The sequence below is a fragment of the Serinus canaria genome, chromosome 5 (assembly GCF_022539315.1).
Source record: "Serinus canaria isolate serCan28SL12 chromosome 5, serCan2020, whole genome shotgun sequence".
Classification (NCBI taxonomy): Eukaryota; Metazoa; Chordata; class Aves; order Passeriformes; family Fringillidae; genus Serinus; species Serinus canaria.
In genome coordinates, this window is record NC_066319.1 from 55,117,329 (window position 1) to 55,136,294 (window position 18,966).

Consider the following 18,966-nt stretch of genomic DNA (forward strand, 5'->3'; position numbering starts at 1 on the left):
CTTTTGCTGCTTGTACCCATTAAAGCTGCTCTGGTGTGAACGCATTTGAACCCTGCTTTAAAAGCCCTTCTTTAGAACAAGCAAACAAACAGAACCCAGCCGACACCCAGGCCTGTGAATGCTGCATCTGAGCACGGAGCCATTCACACAGAGCATTTCCTAGAAGAAAGCCTTCTGCTTCTCTCCCAGCCTAATAGCATCAGCTAAATCACATCCAGCACAGGCTGCTCGTAACTGGGCAAGCGCCCTCCGGCTTCCACTGACCTCTATTTCTACATGATGGGTAAAAAAAAACAGAAGAAAAAGAGGTATTTTGTGGTCATTCCCTATTTGTATATGACACTACTGAGTGGGCTGGCTTCTCTGGGTGCTGCTTGCTTCCCTCGGCTTCCTGCATTTAATTTAAAAACAGAGAGAAGCTTTTGCTGGGGTGGCTAGAGCTGTAGAAATGAGCCGTAGAGGGACTGAACATCAGCTATTCAGTCAGTAGGTGAGCACCTCGGATTGTCAAATAGGTGCCTAACTTGCCTGAAGTAATTGGTATTGAAAATCAAAGGGCTCTTGATGTCTCTGCAGAGGTAGCAGGTCAGTGTTGGGGACAGCAGCAGGGACAGCAAGCAGCAATGCCCAAGGCATCTCTGGGACACACTGCTCATCCTCAGGTGCGTGGGCTGGACTGTTTTGTTCTCTTCTTGTCCATTAAAAAGGGAGCTTTTATAAAAGCTATGATCTTGGGTAAAAGAGCCAAATGTCACTCAGCTGTGTGCGCTGTAGGAGTGACTCCATGGCACTGACTGCAAAAACACCAGCAAAGCTGAAATGAGACATAAACCAGGGCTGTGTTCCCATGAATCCTTGAAGATACAACAGTGGAGGATTGTTTTCTGTTATCCTCACACCCCCTTTTAAAGGTGTACTTTGGTTAACCTTTGTGGGACTGAACATCTGTGACATAAACATCTGCCAAAGGCTTTTTTTTTTTTTTTTTGCATCATTTGCAATACAAGAAATGCATTTTCAGCAGTTTTCTACTGCAAGTGTTAAAGCACTGTTATAATTAAAGCAGCAGGAAAAGCTGGAGACAGAAGTCATCAGCTCCAAGATATGTTAACATAAAAACATAATTCTCTCCAAGTCTTATGAATAGAAAATAATTTTACAGGGCAGTTACATTTGCTAAGCAAGGGCAGCAGCTGCTCCTGGATAAATCATGAGAAGTTTTATTACTGTATGTGGAAGACACTTGAATTACTGAGTGCTTAACCTTTATGCCGGTGCATGCTTGGAAATCTGCCTGACTTGCACAGCTGCATTTGACAAATACTCATTTCTTGTTGGGGTTTGATTTTTTTTAAAAAAAAACATAAAGAATTTTGTCATAGTCTGCAGAATAATTATACTAGAGATTCCTTCCAGATATCTGTGATTGTTTATTAGATGCACATGGGCTTAGGCAAAGAAAGCCCTGGGGTGGGAATACTTGAAGGCTGGAAGTCCCAAAACTCCAGGGGATCCTTGGAGATTTGCCATGTGCTCTGGAGAGGTCCCATCATTAAGGGTACTGAGCTGATGCACCATAGTCATTGAAGTGCCTTCTCTTTGGGCTCTGCAGCTCATATTTTATGTAAGGATGGGAAGATTTGGGCTCAGAACTCCCCCTGCCAAAGCCCCTGAGCAAGAGCAGACTCCTCAGCCAGCTCAAGTGAACCTCTGCAATGCCACAAAGCACAGCAGTGACTGTCATCATGTATGTGGGTGCTGGCCCCAAAATACTGACTGTACATTGGCTGGCTCAACCACCAGAGCATGAGAAACAATTTCAAGATAGGTAATTTGAAATATTTTGAAATATTTTTAGTGCTCTGATGCTGCTGGATCCAACAGGGTCAGTGTTTCTCAGGCTTCTTAGGGTGCATTAAAGTGTGTGGACCAAAGTGTATTTTTCCCCCCTTGCAGTGTGGGGTCTGGAGAACCTTGCTTTTGTGCACACTGAGAAGGTTGAACAGGGAAATGAAATGTGCTGTTGGGATGTAAACCTGAAGCAGTGAGCATTACAGTTAAAAATAAGGCCATGAAAAACTGCTATGATGACATTTCATTTCTTCAGTGTAATGCTGATACTAAATAGTTTTCTGGTATTTTGGAAGCAGAAAGTATTTATCCTGTGTAAGTGAAGCCTTCAGAAATGCTGTGAAAAGTGAACTCAGCATATGCAATTCAGCATCATTGAAGGGGATCATGGGCTGTCAGTGGCCAAACTTCATGGCTTATGGAAGCCCTCCCACAACCATCAGCCAACAGGTCATGGCATACCTCTGCCATGATCCTCAGATTCCCTGTTTAATAAAACTCAGTCTCTTCCCTTCTTGTCCAGGATTGCCAAAACGACTGCTACAGAGTGGCTTCCCAGCAGTCCAGCACTAAGAAAATATATTCTGAGCAATAAGAAATCATGAGGAAAAAGGTAATGAGGATGGATGTGCCCTAAATTACATGCTGGTTAAATATTTGCAACCAGAGCTGTGTCAGGACTGAGCTCCCTGAGATGCAATCGCGGCATCTACGGGATTTGCATGTTTCATTAAGAAAAAGTAATGACACAACTTCAAAAGCAGCCTCGGAGAGATGTTCTCCACCAACTATTCTAAACCAGAGGCTGCACCCTCAGAACAAAGGCAGGGAAAAGCTTTCAGCCTTCCCTGGGTTTCACCTGGGTGGAGGTGGCCCTGGGAAGCTTTGGGGGGTTCCAGCAGCCCGTGCCTCGGGGGTACCTCCCGGGATGCACAGGGCAGTGCAGCAATGTTTAGTCCGTGTGAATCCTCCTGTTACTGGCACAAACGCTGTAGGAAAACACTGTCTAAAGCCCTCTGTCCCTCCTGGCAATCCCTGGGATTTGCAACCCGTTGGTTTTAAGACATAAAGCCAGCTATAGGCGCCAGGGCAGGGAAACCGGGGCGGCGAGCCTTCGAGGGGTGATGGATGCAGGAGAAGAACCTCGTGGCAGGCAGACAGTGGTGTCAGCCACCCAGACAGGATCCAGCGGTGGGCGTGAGCCTCGCCGAGCTCCGGCCGAAGCAGCGGCAGATGCTCCGCGTCACCTTCTCCCCGCAGCCCTCCTGGGAGGGACCCGCTCCCGCAGCGGTCGCCTCCGCCACCCGCAGCACCGCCGGAGCCAGCAGGGCAGGCGGCCCAGCCTGTCATTAGGGCCGAGCATCCCCCACCAGGCTGTTTTCCCCATTCGCTTACTCATGGCGCTAATGCTCGCGGTGCGGGCGCGCCTTCCTGTTGTGCCTGTTGCTCTGGCCGGCCGGGCCCCAGCCCGCTCCTTGCCCCCGCACGGCGGGGAGCTTCGGGCCTCCCAGCGCCTCGGCCTCCCCTGCCTTGCTCCAGCTGGGAAATGGAATGCAAATTGGGTTCCAGGCTGTCTGGGCTGCGCCGGAGCCCGCCGCCTCGGTGCGGCGCAGTCTGCGCGGTTCGGCGGGCGGGGAGCGGAGCGCTGCTCCCCCTTCCCGGGGAGGCTCCGGAGGAGCCGCAGTCCTTGCGCTTCCCACCCAGCTGCCATCTCTGCAGGCTCCCGTCACGCCGAGCTGTCACCGAGCTGAGCCCTGACACACCGCGGCCTCGAGTCTTCATTAAAATGGCAAATGGTGAGAGCAAATGTGACACGAGTGACGGGCGCTGGGGCGCAGAGATGACATCCATCCCTCTGCGGATGGAAATCTCTCAGGGACAAGGGCAAAGCGGTGCTTGGTGTGTTCGTGCACCTGTAAGGACCTGGCGTTAGAAAGGCACCTCTCGAAAGGACAGCGGTGCCTGCAGAAGGGACCCTGCTGGAGCATCTTGATGGGGGGGGTGTCACCTCTTCCAGATTAAAGAGGTTTGGAAGGCAGATCTCTGCGAGGTCGAACTTGAGGACTGACAGGGTGACTGCCAGCTCGAGCTGCAGATGGTACTTTCATCTTAACAATCTGAATTGCAAAACATGTTTTCTTACCGTCTCCCTCCCTTTTGTATCCAGCCTGTTTGTCAGTTTTTATATAACGAAACCTACTTTAAAATGCTGGGTTTGGGTATTTTTGCTGAAATCCACTTTTTGGCTAAGTGGACTCTAACCCCACAGCAGAAAAATCCCATCATTTGGCACAGAACTGCACTCTTCACAATTCTCTGCAAAAAGAAAGACGTGAAAGCTGTGCCTCCTAAAAAACATTAACCTGTATCGTAGCTTAAATAACTTTATAAGAAATAACATCCTCTGATTAGGCTTTTTAAAAGTCACATTTAATGTTAAGATTTTGTCCGTTTGCAAATAAAAAGTATTTCATTATTTTAGTACTACCCAACAAGAGCTGACAAGAACCATTTCTATGGGAAATAAAACTGCAGAGGTAAAATCATATTAAAGCAATTATTTAAATCAGTCTGTTTCCTTGGAGCAGTTCACTTTGAGTTACTCATGTTGAAAGGTTCTATCTATAACACAGGAAACATTAGGGCTTCAGTGCCTGTAAATGTGGGTCTGGCATCCATCCATCCATCCATCCATCCATCCATCCATCCATCCATCCATCCATCCATCCATCCATCCATCCATCCATCCATCCATCCATCCATCCATCCATCCATCCCAAGTGCAAACCAGGATTCCTGTGTATTTTGTGAATTTACTCAATTTCTTACATACATTTGTGAAAAAAACCCAAAACCAAACAACCCAAATCCCACAAAAACAACAACAAAACCCCCCACAACTGCATCTCCAGTTTTATACATGTTGCATATGAGAATGTCCATGATTTGTGCAGGGATTTATGCAGGGATTGCATCTTGGATTCACACATCAGACTCCTGGCTGGTGTAGAGTCAATCCTTTGAAGCCTGTGGAGCTGCCATGACCTTCAGCAGCTGGAGATCTGTCCCTGTGCATTTCTAATCCAATTCTGGTGTCCCAGGGCAGGAAAGAAAATGTAATATTTGTTTGTGCCATCATTGTCTACTGGCAGTTTCCACAAGGAACTTTTCAATGGATGTCAACACTTGTTTTCTGCTGGGCTCAGTGTTGACTTAACAGAAAAGCTTTTTATCCCCCTGGAAGCCTTTCTGGGTATGAGTTATACTATTTAAACACCCTTTTCTTTGCTGCTAATATAAAAAAGCTGTGGGAGATGAAAATATTCGAAAGGACACTGCAAAGCAGGGATAGGGAACTTGTTGGATATAGAGCTGAATTGTCCCCACTGAGGAGAGCACTAGAAACATCTGGGATAAAAGCAGCAGCACAGGCTGTGGGGTGAGCAGAAGAACCACTTCCATAATTCAGAGGGCAGCAAGCAATGGATTTCTGGGTAAGGAGCCAGACAGCTCAGAAGCAAGCTGAATAGGACCATAAAAATTATTGGATATCAGGAAAAAATTCTTCCCTGAGAGGAGTGTCCAGCATTGGAACAGGCTGCCCAGGGCAGAGGTGGAGTCACCATCCCTGCAGGGATTTACAAAATATGTAGATGTGGCACCTGGGGACGTGGTTTAGTGGTGGCCTTGGCAGTGCTTGGTGATCTTAGAGATCTTTTCCAACCTGAATGATCCTGTGATTCTGTGATGATTCCAGATTATTTTAGCTGTTGGTGAGGAAGATGGTCCTAAAGTCAGGCCACCCTTTGGTGCTCTGGCACAGCCACACAGCCACATCCTCACAGATTCCCTGGTTCCCTTTCACAATGGTAAATTTATCATTCCTTCTATGAAAGAAAAAATGTTTTATTAATGTTCTACTCTCTAATCATAAGGAAGGAGTAGAGAGTCTTAATTAAGTCATTAGCAGCTGTTATGAGCCTATATTTTGTTCAGTAAACCTGAAAGAATAGGTAGGATTAATACTATTAAAAATGTATAACTCCTTTCCCCTGTATTTTGTGTACGTTTTAAACTGTCTCAAGAAATTACATGAAGAATGTTATAAAAAAACCAAACAGTTAGGGTCTGGGACTGATTTGATCTGCCAGAGAAAGTGCCAAGGCACCAAATGTGCTGTTCCCCTTCCCAAAACGCCAGCCCCAACCTGAACAGTCACCACCACCCTTGTCAGTCTGCAGAGCCTCAAACATTTCCCTCTGGTGCCACGGGGTATCTAACAGGGAATTTAACCATGGGGCAGCAGGATGGCTTTTCTTAGCTGCCAGAGATTTGTGATCCTTCACAAATTCCTTATAGCACTCCCTGGGCCGCCAGGACTTGGTAGCAGAAATGACTGACCAGCAACCAAAAGGAAATGTCATAGAAAGGGCAGAGGAGGAGCAAACCTCCAAAGAATTTGGATCTGCCACCAACATTAAGATTTCTCTCTGCTCACCGTATGACTGCCTGAAAAAGCTGGACACAATGGAGCACCACTGTGAGTTAATCCTTTCACATCTAAAACCTCTCCATAGCTGCCCACTCAATCACAAGGCAAGAAAACAACAGGTACATTCAGCTTTAATGAAATAATCATCAGTTCTATGTACAGCTATAACAGAGGGAAAACCAGATACAAGAGAGAGGATGCAAACCCAACCCCTGACACGGAGCAAGTCACAGGGCAGGACTGGGCATTTCTGCCATTCTCCTCCTTTTTTGAAGATGTGTTTCACCTAAAAGGCAATACTGAAACAACATCAAATCCTCCCAAAACAGCTTAGCAGGCTGACAGAGGATGACAGCCTGGCCCTGTGGGGTAATTTTGTGTTTATTTACTAAAGCTTGGACATCCTCCTCTGCTTTCGACTCCAGTGGGATCCCACAGCAATGCTGCAGCCCTTTGCTCAGCACCAGCCTGCCACAGTGCCCAGTGTAATCCCATAAGCCTCTCCCATAAGCACCAGAATGGCTCTTCCTGAGGTGCTGTGGCAGCTCCAAAGGTACATCTAAAAGTCCTTTAAAAGTCCCTTTTTCAAAACTATGGCAAAATACCTGGAAGGACCAGTATGAAGTACAAATCCATTAAAATGGTACACACTGAATTATCAATAGCTGATAACTTAATAAACAAATTCACAGGAAGAAAAAGACACTTTTTTTTCTTTACCACCCTCTGGGTTTTTTTAAGTTTTACTTGCACAGAGATGAGCTGTGGCTCTTGCTGCTCGCAGTCCTCTTGTGACATCGAGGAGATGTTTTATCAAGGTTTAAAACATGTTTATGCACCAGGTAGGAGGGACAGGTACAGCCCTTGTATTTTAGCAAGAATCCAAAGTCTGTGCTGGGAAGGGAAATCTCAGCACACGGTCAGTGAGCAATCACCAAGCACGGCTGCTATTTCTGTGCCGGCTGAGGAACACTCAGGAGAATTTTCTCAGAGGAACACACTGCCTTGCCACAGCTGGACACAAATCCCAGCCACGCAGATGCAATCCCATATTATTAAAAGGCCCCTTTCTCCTGGAGTGCAGGTAGCTGGAGGCGATGCTCGCTCACACACGCTGCGCCGGTGCAAACCCCTCGGGGCAGGGCAGTTCTGGGGTCTGACAGCAGTAGGCTTGTCCAGGCATTTTCCAGCCATGTCCTCAGGCCTAATGTCAGGATTTTTTTCCCTGAGGACTTTGGTAAGATTGCTCCAGCATTTCCCTTCATGTTTCAGAGCGAGCTACATGGCGTGCCAGAGCCTGGTGGCAGCGAGCCGGGCACAACGCAGATTCCCAAGGGATGCCTGGGCTGGATGAAGGCGGGAGGGCTTTGAGCGGGGAGCGGTGCGGGACAGGCTCCGCCAGCAGCCGGGGATGCCAGCGGCACTCAGACCAAATCAAAGCAATCCCAACGCCGGCAGCACATTGCAGCTTCCCAAACTATGCTGACTGCTAACACGCATGCAGCTCACTGCTATTTATATCACATGCCATGGATAAAAAATGCTACATCCGAGGAGAGCTTCGGCACGACACCGGGATGGGGACGGAGGAAGGCGAGCGAGGAGAGGGGCTGCCGGCGGCAGGGCTGCTCCTGCCCGGCCAAGCCCGTGATCCCGCAGGGAATTTTGCCCGTCGAGTTCAATGGTGCGAGAAGGGCCCCCCCAACAGACGAGGCGCTGTCGCTTTCTTGGCGTTGGCGCAGCCCGGGGTCAGCAAGACGAGGGTGATGCTGAGCTGTAGCGTGTCTGGAGATGCACAGGCTGCTCCTGACAGGGCGAGAGGCCGAGCAAAGGAAGGAGAGAACTCGCTGGAACCCGCCGGCTTCGTGCCGCAGCAGTGACCGCGGCTCCTGGCGCCTGAGCGCAGCGAGGGCCAGTTCACGGCACAAAGCACAGCCTGGCATGGATGTTTTCTTGTTAATATTGCAGACACTTGGCTCTTCCTCATCTGTAATAAAGGCCCAGCAAGCCCCCAGCTGTTTCAGTGTGCCCCGAATCCAGCCCAGCAGCAGGTTGGGCACTCACTGCCTCTCAGGGCCTTTCTTCCGTGTGCACAGATCGACAGCGTGAGCAGCGGGGAAACGGGGCTCGGGGGACAGCAGAAATGTGGCTGTGACATAAATGTGCCAATAAGTGAAAATACAGTCGCTGTAACACCTTAATTTTTCCACAGCTGTGGTCAGTGGCGCTGTCTGAAGCCCCAGGGGACACACTGCCCTCAGCAGGGTCTGCCCACGTCCCGGGATCCGTTTCACATGGACACAACTGAACGGGCATGCAGAATTAACTACACCGCGGCCCCGGGAGCTCTCCCAGTTCTCCACACACCCCGCAGGCCAAATGGAGCTTGAAATCACTCCCTCTGCCCTTTCTCTTTGGGCCAAGGCTGCCATCACAGAAAGCTGTTGTGCTTATTCTGTTCCAGCGCCATTTCGCTGACCAGCTGCTCTATGGATGACTGAATGGCCGCCTTCACGAGGGAGGAGGCGGTTTCTATGAGGAGCAACTCGTACTGCTCCCCAGTTCTGTGCCCCTGGTCACCCAGACCTTTCTCCTCTGCCTGGGGACCACCACCAGCCTCGGGGCCCTCTTTTTGACCAACATCAGCGTTCCTGTTTGATTTTTTATTCCCTTTTTGCTTTTTTTGGTGCAAAACTGGGGACGGCTCGTAGGCCTGGTCAGAGTCGGTGTTGTCAGAGTCCTCAGCTTCAGTGATGGTGATGACGATGCTGACACCAGCACCTGTATTTGCTTCTAGTATTTGATGGCTGGAGTATTCCTGCACACTTGCTGCCTCCTGCACACCTGCTGCATCCTCCACACTGACTGACTCTTGCACACCTGCTGCATCCTCCACACTGACTGAGTCTTGCACACCTGCTGCATCCTCCACACTCACTGCCTCCTGCACACCTGCTACATCCTCCACACTCACTGACTCTTGCACACCTGCTGCATCCTCCACACTCACTGCCTCCTGCACACCTGCTGCATCCTCCACACTCACTGTCTCCTGCACACCTGCTACATCCTCCACACTCACTGTCTCCTGCACACCTGCTGCATCCTCCACACTCACTGCCTCTTGTACACCTGCTGCATCCTCCACACTCACTGCCTCTTGTACACCTGCTGCATCCTCCACACTCACTGCCTCCTGCACACCTGCTGCATCCTCCACACTCACTGCCTCTTGTACACCTGCTACATCCTCCACACTCACTGCCTCCTGCACACCTGCTGCATCCTCCACACTCACTGCCTCCTGCACACCTGCTACATCCTCCACACTCACTGTCTCCTGCACACCTGCTACATCCTCCACACTCACTGCCTCCTGCACACCTGCTGCATCCTCCACACTCGCTGCCTCTTGCACACCTGCTGCATCCTCCACACTCACTGCCTCCTGCACACCTGCTGCATCCTCCACACTCGCTGCCTCTTGCACACCTGCTGCATCCTCCACACTTGCTACATCCTGGGCACTCACTGTCTCCTGCACACTCACTGTGTCCTGCACACTTGTGACATCCTGCAGGCTTGCTGGATCTTTCACACTCACTGCATCCTTCACACTTGCTGTATCCTTCATGCTTGCTACATCCTGGGCACTCACTGTCTCCTGCACACTCACTGCATCCTGCACACTTGTGGCATCTGGCACACTCACTGCATCCTTCATGCTTGTTACATCCTTCACACTTCCTGCACCCTGCACATTCGCTGTCTCCTGTGCAGTCTCTGCATCCTGCACATTTGTGGCATCCTGCACCCTTGCTGCCTCCTGCACACTCACTGCATCCTTCATGCTTGCTGCATCCTGCACACTCACGGCATCCTTCATGCTTGCTGCATCCTGCACACTCATGGCATCCTGCACACTTACTGTATCCTTCATGCTTGCTGCATCCTGTACATTTGCTGCATCCTTCACGCTCTCTGCATCCTGCACACTCTCTGCCTCCTGCACACTTGTGGCACCCTGCACACTCTCTGCCTCCTGCACACTTGTGGCACCCTGCACATTTGCTGCCTCTTGCACACTCACTGCATCCTTCACGCTCACTGCATCCTGCACACTTGCTGCCTCCTGCACACTCGCTGCATCCCCTCCAGATGCCAACTCACTGAAATCAGTTACAGTCTCCTCGGCTTTGCACTCCTTAGAAAGATTTATGCTCTTTTCCAATTCACCCCTTTCAGGCATCTCTTTGCAGATACCGGGGATTTCCTGGCACTCTGTGATTTCAGGGGCATTGTCAGGTTGATCTTTTGAAGCAGGCGCTTCGGGAGCAACTTCCCTGCCCTCCACATCGTTGGTGGTTGGGAGCAGACTCCCTTCCTGCAGTTTGTCCTGGGCTGTTTCATCAAATGTCTCTGAACTGGTTATCTCCAACTGAACAGTGCACTCCGAATTTTCTTCTGCATCACGTGTGGGCTCTGTCAAGGGCTCACTCTTCCCAGCAGAGGTGTCGCTTTCCTTTGCTATATGGTTGTCCTCTTTCACTGTAGCCTGGTCCTTCTTCATTGTATCCTGGTCCTCCTTCATTCTATGCTGCTCCTGCTTCACCTTATCCTGCTCCTGCTGTGCAGAGACTGGGCTGAGGGATTCAGATTTGTCTGTCGGGGCCAAATCCTCTGGCTCTTCACTAGCCTTATTCACAACACCCATCACTTCATTTGCTTGAACACTGCCTTCTGACTCCTCCACTGCTTCTGAGGGGCTGGATTTTTTCTTACCTCTGGAGAACCTCACACAGGGCATCTTCACCCCAGAGCTCGCCCGTTTCTTTGGGAGGTCTTGTGCACAGCTCTCCTCAGCATCCACCTCCAGCTGCACTTGGGAATCAGAGGGCACCTTCTTCCGTGAGGAGGACTTCTGCCTTCTCTGAGGCCTGGCAAGGTTTTTGATGGCTGCCCAGGTTCCTTTGGAGGATCGTGATGCATTGGAAGCTTTGGCCTCCTCTTGGTCAGTGCTGACACATTGGCTTTTCTCCTCTGAGGCTCCTTCGCACGCATCCTTCACAGTCAGCCCCTTCTTACAGGACTTCTTCCGCTTCTTAAAGCACAGCATGGAGGGCTTTTTTGCTTGTTCCTCTGGTGGGGAGCATGTGGCCCCTGTGCTGGGAGTCTCTGCCTCTCTTGGGTTCTCCATTTCAATTTCCTTGGCTGCCTTCACCATATTCTCTTCTCCTTTGTTGGCGTTGCGCTGCCGATTTTCCTGATCAATGCTTCAGACACAAGAACTGCAGAGATGCTCACAGTGCATTTTCTTCCTCAAACAGATTTCCAAATAATGTTAGTTGCTTTGTAACGAGCCTATGTGGCAGTGAGAAGAAGTTCTGCTGGAGCTGTCGCATCCACTTTATAACTCCCACTTTGCCTTATTACTCACTTTATCACCTCTCCAAGGAATCCCGGGTAGATGTGCAGCTGAACAGGCTTCTCCTTGGCTTTGCTGGCCTCAGTCACTCTCATCTCTGGAGCAACCCACTTCCAGTTGTGTTTGGTCTAACTGTATAATGGCCAGTTTGACATACCTGTTTTTTTTTTTTCCCCCAAAGGATGACAAATCAAGCCAAGAATTAACAATTTTTATTCACCCCACGGACCTGGAAGGAACTTGCACTTTGTGAGCTCTCTGCAATTCCACATTGCCCAGGGAGCTTGATGGAAGCACTAGTGGAAGCAGTGGCTGTTTTCTGCCCCCCAGTGACAAGGTCAGATGCTGCTTTGCCTTGGCTTTGGTTTCTGCTTCAGTTCCCCTCGCGTGTTACATGAAATTTGCTGCAAAGCATGACCGAGGCTTTCATCTTTTTATCTGGAACACAATAAATGAGTGATAAGACCCGTAGAGAAATTTTTTTAAAGTACTAAAAAGTTTTTTCTCCCTAAACATTTCCTTCTGGGAGGCAGACCAGGTCTGGATGCACTATGGCAGGTTTTTCTCACTAATTAGCATCAATATCCAAAGGCAAAATAAGGCCACAAGATGTCAACCCAGTGATGTTCCATCACAGAAAGCACTATTTTGCTATTTTATGTGGTAAAAAGAGACCTTTTTTATATAACTGCCCATATTATGGCGAATACTTATTACACAGGCACACACAGATTTCCTTCTCCTACGGTTTGCTAAATCTTTTCCCCACTGCTCCATATGCCCTTATAGTTCCAGCTAGGGAAATTACACCCTGAGACAGCAGATATTTTTATCTTTAATGCAGCATATGACAATATGCAAAAACAGAGAATACAAAAAGGAGGCTTGAGGAATACAAAAGCGAAATCACATGGCAAGAAGGGAGCTTATTTATACTACGTGCATGCCTCCCATGGCAACCTCAATTAACACCGTGTGTGCTCATCAAAGACATGATGTTGTAAGATGTGTGTCAACCTTAGCAAAAAAAAAAAAAAAAAAAGAAAAAATCTCTGCCTCGAAATATCATCATATCATCAAAACCTTTTGGATAGAACGATGCAAAAAGGTGTTACCACAAACAGACCAACTTCTGCAGGACGGGCTCGGGGGCTCCGGGCAGGGCTTTATACGGCATTTCGTGCCCTGCTTTTCAGGAGTAGGGTGATTAAAAGGAGGCTCCGGGGCACGCTTCCCCCGCAGCACATCTGGGTTTTTAAAAAATGATTATGGTTTTAATGAGGCTATTTTAAGGGGAAACCGAGCGGAGCTGTCAGAGCCGTGCGAGCGCGCACCCGCAGCAGCCGGTGCCCCGAGCGCATCCCGCAGCCCGGCTCCGCCGCCCCCGCGCCCGGGAAGTTTTGGGGGCGTTCGCGGGCGCGCAGCAGGACCCGCCCGGCAGCGCCGCTCCCCCGCCCGGCCACGGGGAGCCCCCCACGGCCGGACCCCTCCGAGGCCATGCGGGGCTCCCAGGGCAGCGACCGCGGAGGCGGCCCCGGGACCCCGCTCGTGTCGCCGCCCCCGCGGATCCCCCCGAGGCGGAGCCGCCCCCGGCCCCGCGCCCCCCGCGCCCTCACCTGCAGCCCGGCCCGGCCTGGCCCCGCTCCGCTCCGCGCGGCTGCGCTGCCGCCGCCGCCTCCGCCGCAGCCGCGCCCCCCGGGCCGGCGGGGAGGGCGCTGCCGGCAGCCCCCCGCCCCCCGCCAGCCCCCGGCCCGCCCCCCGCCCCGGTCGGCACCTGCTCACCGCCTCCTTCCTCCGGTGGGAAAGCGTCGCTCCCTGCTCGCCGATCAGCATCCCTTTCCCCTGGAGGGTAGCATCCCGCCCTGTGGCGGGAGAGCACCGCTCTCCTGGCGGGGCAGGATCCCTCGCCCGCTGGCAGAGGAACCTTCCGTCCCCTCCCAGGCTGTGCACAGCAGCTGCAGACCCGAAAACCACCAACTTCAGCTCGAGGTGAAGGTGCTCCCAGCAATCGAGCTGCGGTTTGTAGTTTGGATCCCAGCGGCAGCAGGAGGCACTGTAAGGGAGCCCGAAACACACCCCGCGGGGAGGAGGGACCGCTGGGGGGTTCCTGGCTTGGTGGGGAGGGAGGGGGTCTTGCTCTTGGCAGCGGTTTTTTGTGTCCCACCTAAAACCTTCACAGCTTTCAGCACTCACTGTTGGACGTGCTGCAAGAGCTACACCTTTGGAGGTGGAGATAAGGACAGCCAGCTCTTGGCTTCAAACTAATCCATGCCCAAAACACCAGAAAAAGTGCTTCTCTCATCGGAGCCTTTCTTCTCTCCAAAGGAGCTGAGATCTGACTTAAAAAAATCACGTCTCCAGCTGTGATGATTGATGGGAGAGCCTCCAGAAAAAGGACTTCCCAGTGCAGCTGCTGAGCTACAGGAAACTGCAGTTGAGATGCCCGAACGTCCCCATTCATCTCCACGGGGAGCTGACGCCCACAAAGACTTTAGAGACATTAACTGCTTCACAGCATGTTTGCACACGAGAAACTGAGCAAAGCAGCACTCTGAACTTGCAAGTGGCTTCCAGTGTAGGCCAGGCTTAGAAAAACACACATGGCCTCCCCCCTCCTCAGCTTCTTCATGGGAAAAAAGGTACAAAATGGATTAGTTTGGCTGAAACGCCAGCCAGGAGGGCTGAAAAAGTGCATTGAGCATCACAAGGAATTGCCTTTTTAAAAGCTCCCCTCTGAGATGTGTTTGCTCGCATTCACTCAGGATAATAAACTTCATTTGGAAACAGCTTTTCTCCTGAGGTGGGTGGTGGGTTCTAATTATGATCCACTGCTTTATTAAAGCCAAGTGAGGCCCTTCAATACAAGGAGCTTTTCCCTCGTTGCAGTTGGAGGCAGGAGGGAGGGAAGCAGACAATAAGGATGGTAATGTGAGGCTGGGGAATGTGGTGGTGTGATGGAGGCAAGCTGCCATTAATCCCCTTGGGAGCACTTTGCATGGAATCCAATTATTCCTGGCTCTCCAGGGGCAGATGGCAGCACCAATGGCTGTGGTGAAAGGGAAACAAAAGGCAAGCAAAGCATCAGGTCAAAAGTTGGGTACCCTGGACAGAAGATCCTGGGCCAGCTGGATCCTGTTTTCTTTCTGTGGTGCTGGTGACACACAAGTCAATCAAGCAACACCTCCTCTTTCTTGTCCCCAGCACTACCTAAAACCATAAATCTGTGTTATTTCTTACAGGATGTGATGCAGTGCTCTCATAACAGCACAGCACGGGGACGGATGGCCATAACACCAGCTAAGGACCAGGCCCACAAACAGCCCACAGAGAAGAAATTCGTATATAATTAGTTTTTTCTCTAAGCAACAGGAGAAGAGAACCACTGAGTACTTAGCTAGGAGAAATTAAGTGTCCTCTGTGTCCTATTTGATAGGACAAGACCTAGCTGGAACCCTTAGCTGCAAAGGAAAGTATTAAAAAAATAACCTATTTATGTATCCATCCTGCAAGAGAAAAGAGAGGTTGGAAGTGCAGGTTAGAAAACATTCCCCATTGATCTCTGGAGATGCTTGGGGCTGTTTTTTGGCCCTTGTGCTTTGTTGTTGTGCAGCAAACCCTTCAAAAGCTCGTGCCTGATCCGGCACTGTGCCTCACTGCAGGAGGGGGACTAGCAACCTCTTGAACCATCTCTCTCAAGCACATGGCTATGATCTCATGCTAAACTAAAAGGAGGCTAATCTTAGCATAAATTTGCACTTATCCCATCTTTCATAAGCATAAAATGAAGGTGGAACACAGAGCACTTGCAGGGAAAGCAGTGCAGCAGGGAGGATTAAATGTAGGAACTGACAGCAGACTTGGCAGCATCCGCTCTGGCACCCTGCTCCCAGGGAAGGCTGGGCCCAGGAGCCGCAGGTGAAGAGGCACCCTCAGCCAGGCTGGGGGGCTGGGCAGCAGTGGGGGAGCCCCTCCTGACCCCCTGCAAGGGGACTGAGCCTGCTCTCCTGGCTGCCAGGAAATCCTTGGCTGGATAACATCAAAAAGAACATTTTAGGAGGCTGTGAGTGCATCTCAAATGCTCTCATAACCATTTTAAGTGTTCTGTCTGCTTGTGTCACAACCAGGTAACTTTTATGTAATTATTCTCCCTTCCTGAATATCTAAGAGATAGAGATCCATTCTCTCCATATCCATATATATATATATATATATTCACACACAGGATCTGTGTACTACAAACGCTCTCCTACGTTGGTGCACACCTACATCCTGATCCTCCCAGTTCTCACCAAATTTGGAATGTTTTTAGATTCAGTTCTGATACAAGCAGATGGGCCTCATGACTGTTAATTCAGATATTCTGCAGTCAGATGCAAATATCTCACATTCACAGAATAATTCAGGTAGTTTATTTCCTACAGACAACATACATCATTCAGGGAAGGAAACCAGATTAAAACACACATACACACCCTGGTGCATTGCAGGCTACTTATTACAGCAATAATCACTCCTACTTGTCAATACAATGATTGCTGTTGTGTGTAGGTAATCACTGAAATAAATTCTAATTCAGTAATCTCAGTGCATACATTAAAACCCAAAAAGCACTTGAAGTATTTGCCAGTTTATTTGTATTAGTTAAAAAATTGGCACCAATGCTATCTTCATGTTACAAAATGATTTTTGGCCTACTGACAAAACCTGCTACAAATCACTTGATCACTATTCACGTTGTCTCTATTGATCAAAAAGGTACCGTGTGGAACAAGGCCTGTTAATGGTGTAACTGCACTTATGGTTGAGCAGGAAATGGTACAAAGGACACATTTGGTAGAAGCCACAGATGTGGGCCAGAGACCCAGTCCCTCCAGATCTGCTGTGCAGAGCTTTCATTCCGTTGACAGAAGAACACAGCAGTCGCAGCTGGGCCTGGCCTATCTGATGTGGCTCAGGTGCCTGCAGGAGAAACTGCCAGCAGAAGGCAGGGGAAGCACTGGGAAGTGAAGGGGATTCTCCCTGCTCCTCTGAAATGACACTGGAGCAGTGCCAGGGCACAGCAGGCTCTCCCGTGGTGCGAGAAGAGGAACAGCGGATTCCGCGTGGCAAATGGGAAACTGCAGCCAGCAAGAGTTCTAAAGATAATACATGCTGTAAAACCCTGATGTTAAGACAATTAAAGTCCCAAGACTGTTTCAAACAGCTCCAGCTTTAGGATTTTGAATTATTAAAATCATGTCACTGAATCAAAAGAGGTCATTAAACCCAAGCTTCTGTATTCTGCTTCAGCTACAAGCATGAAGCGGGAGGTCTGTAGAGGAAGTTTGCTTTATATGCTCAGTGTCAACTAGCTTAGAAGACAGTAGTTTAAAAATTATTACAGATTAAAAGTTACTGGTTGATTCTTCAGTACTCCTCCTTCCAGTCACTTCTTGCACTATATTCTCACTGATATCTTTTTCTGACTTTAAAAAAAAGATCAGAGCACAGTTCCATTTACATGACTCATCAGGTGTTCTTCTGGGAGCTAAAAACAAAAATAAAATTTAATTACTATTACATAGTACTGCAGGCAACTTTCAGGCTGAATTATAATAAAATGTCATTTGGAAACATATGGCATAATATAGGATTGGCTTAACTCCATTATCTCAAGATCTTTGCAAAAATAAAGCCCAAATATTGATGGCCTTCAAGAAGGCACCAACCTTAATCATTCCTTTCAGAAGAGCCCGTTCACTTCCCCTGACACTGGGTCCAGGTCTATATCATAGAAGCAGGGTCTTGTAGGAAGTCCTGGCATAGTGCTCATCTGGACAACAAGAGACAGAATGTTAAGGTGGCAGTGGCAGCATTTTTGGGCACAAGATCCAGTAGTGAAGACTTGGATGGCAATAGCTCCCTAAACACAAACAGACCAGAGAATGATAGTCATGGACTGCTTTGAAGCAGCCCATGAGAACCAGAAACTCCTGGCTCAGAAGACAGATATGAAGTTTTTGCTTTTTATGAGGATTAAGTTTGGTTTCTGTGGCTGCAAGTAACTGAGCCCAAGATTTGACAAAGTACTTGGCTATGCAGCTGACCAGTTCACTGTTGGAGGAGTGTTCATGGACTTTGCTGTAATGAGACAATTACTTCTGAAATTTTCTGAGTGCTAAAGTGAAGATACAAATTTTAATACAGCTTTGCCAGCTGTAAAGTCTCAGTTGATTACAATTCCTTGAGAATCTAGAACTAGACGTGTTAAATAATTAGGAATAATTACTGGAACACACTCAGAAGGGCTGTTCAGAGGCAAAACTGAAGCTCACAAAGCAGCTGCCAGCATTACTGCCTCAGGCCAGTCCTCTGCACTTGTCTCACTGCTGAGTACCCAGTTTCAGGGATGCAGAACAAGGCTGGCTGGAACTACACCTGGCCTGATTCAACCTTGCAGCTGACAGCATTTCCCCTCCCCTAAGGCAGCATTTAGCTCAGCAGCACATACAGGCTGAACACAGACTCTACAAGGGTCTGTGACCACGTTTGGTACTTTGTGCCAGTGGTCATTAAGTGCTTTTATAAAAAGGGAGAACTTGAAAGGTCTCATTTTCTATCTGCATCACCCTGCCTCAGCTTTCACAGTCAGTATTGTTATGCCTGTCTCCATTAGATTAAACATCTCTTTGGCAACCTGGTATTTTCTCCCTGAGCAAGTATTTTGCACGCTAATCAAATTACCTCCCCATCTTCCTTTTGATAATAAGCTAAGCAGCAAGAAGGCAAAGCTGTGTTGGTGAGGACATTTCTGCAGTTCTCAAAACTGGTCAGGGAGCTTTCAGAGTCCCAGCCCATTTTCCTCAGCCATTTAGAAGTGCTAACACCAGTCCCACATGTACTGTACCACTGCAAGTCCTTCATGGGTTATGCAAAGGTAAAAATCACTCAAAGTCCCCTCTTTGTAATGAATTCTGGGGTTGCATTAGCTTTTTATGAGAGCCACTGCTTCCCAGACCGAGGAGAGGAGGGTCACAGGCAGGACCCCCATTCCTTGTCTTTGTGCTCAGCTGTATAAATATTTTGCTCTCAAGAACATCCCAAGAAAGTATTAAGAGGTTCAAAGTGCCCAGAGGGGTTTTCCTGTTCTCAGCTCCCAGTCTCTGGCCATGAAGAGCAAGAAACTTCCTATTTATTTATGTACCACTGGAGAATTATG

General features: G+C 49.2%; 2 protein-coding genes across 52 annotated transcripts in view; both read right to left on the bottom strand.

The window, feature by feature from the left end:
* Positions 1 to 6,458: 6,458 nt before the first annotated feature.
* AKAP5 (A-kinase anchoring protein 5) lies at positions 6,459 to 13,682 on the bottom strand. 50 transcript variants are annotated; one of them, XM_050975109.1, is made up of 6 exons: positions 13,543 to 13,682; positions 9,836 to 12,206; positions 9,764 to 9,799; positions 9,692 to 9,727; positions 9,476 to 9,511; positions 6,459 to 9,187 (listed from the first exon to the last, which is right to left on the bottom strand). In XM_050975109.1, exons 2-6 carry the CDS (start codon positions 11,565 to 11,567, stop codon positions 8,775 to 8,777), a joined length of 2,253 nt encoding a protein of 750 aa, XP_050831066.1. In that variant the 5' UTR covers positions 11,568 to 12,206; positions 13,543 to 13,682; the 3' UTR covers positions 6,459 to 8,774. The 50 variants fall into 50 exon arrangements, with proteins under 50 accessions (XP_050831066.1, XP_050831053.1, XP_050831047.1 ...); XM_050975096.1 differs by lacking the exons at positions 9,476 to 9,511; positions 9,692 to 9,727; positions 9,764 to 9,799 and adding exons at positions 9,404 to 9,439; positions 9,620 to 9,655 and having other exon boundaries at positions 6,459 to 9,367; XM_050975090.1 differs by lacking the exons at positions 9,692 to 9,727; positions 9,764 to 9,799 and adding an exon at positions 9,620 to 9,655 and having other exon boundaries at positions 6,459 to 9,367; positions 9,476 to 9,547.
* A 2,472-nt stretch (positions 13,683 to 16,154) lies between these two features.
* The window catches only part of MTHFD1 (methylenetetrahydrofolate dehydrogenase, cyclohydrolase and formyltetrahydrofolate synthetase 1), a 40,400-nt gene continuing 37,588 nt past the window's right edge, over positions 16,155 to 18,966 (bottom strand). For both annotated transcript variants that reach the window (XM_009101675.4, XM_050974909.1), the window contains 2 exons: positions 17,477 to 17,580; positions 16,155 to 17,295 (listed from right to left, as the gene is read on the bottom strand). In XM_009101675.4, coding sequence (XP_009099923.3) covers positions 17,491 to 17,580 — 90 coding nt within the window. In that variant the 3' untranslated portion in view covers positions 16,155 to 17,295; positions 17,477 to 17,490. The remainder of the gene's footprint in view (positions 17,296 to 17,476; positions 17,581 to 18,966) is intronic.

Coding starts and splice junctions, on each gene's coding strand:
- AKAP5 (XM_030240431.2), bottom strand. CDS start 11,567: ATGGTGAAGGCAGCCAAGGAAATTGAAATGGAGAACCCAAGAGAGGCA.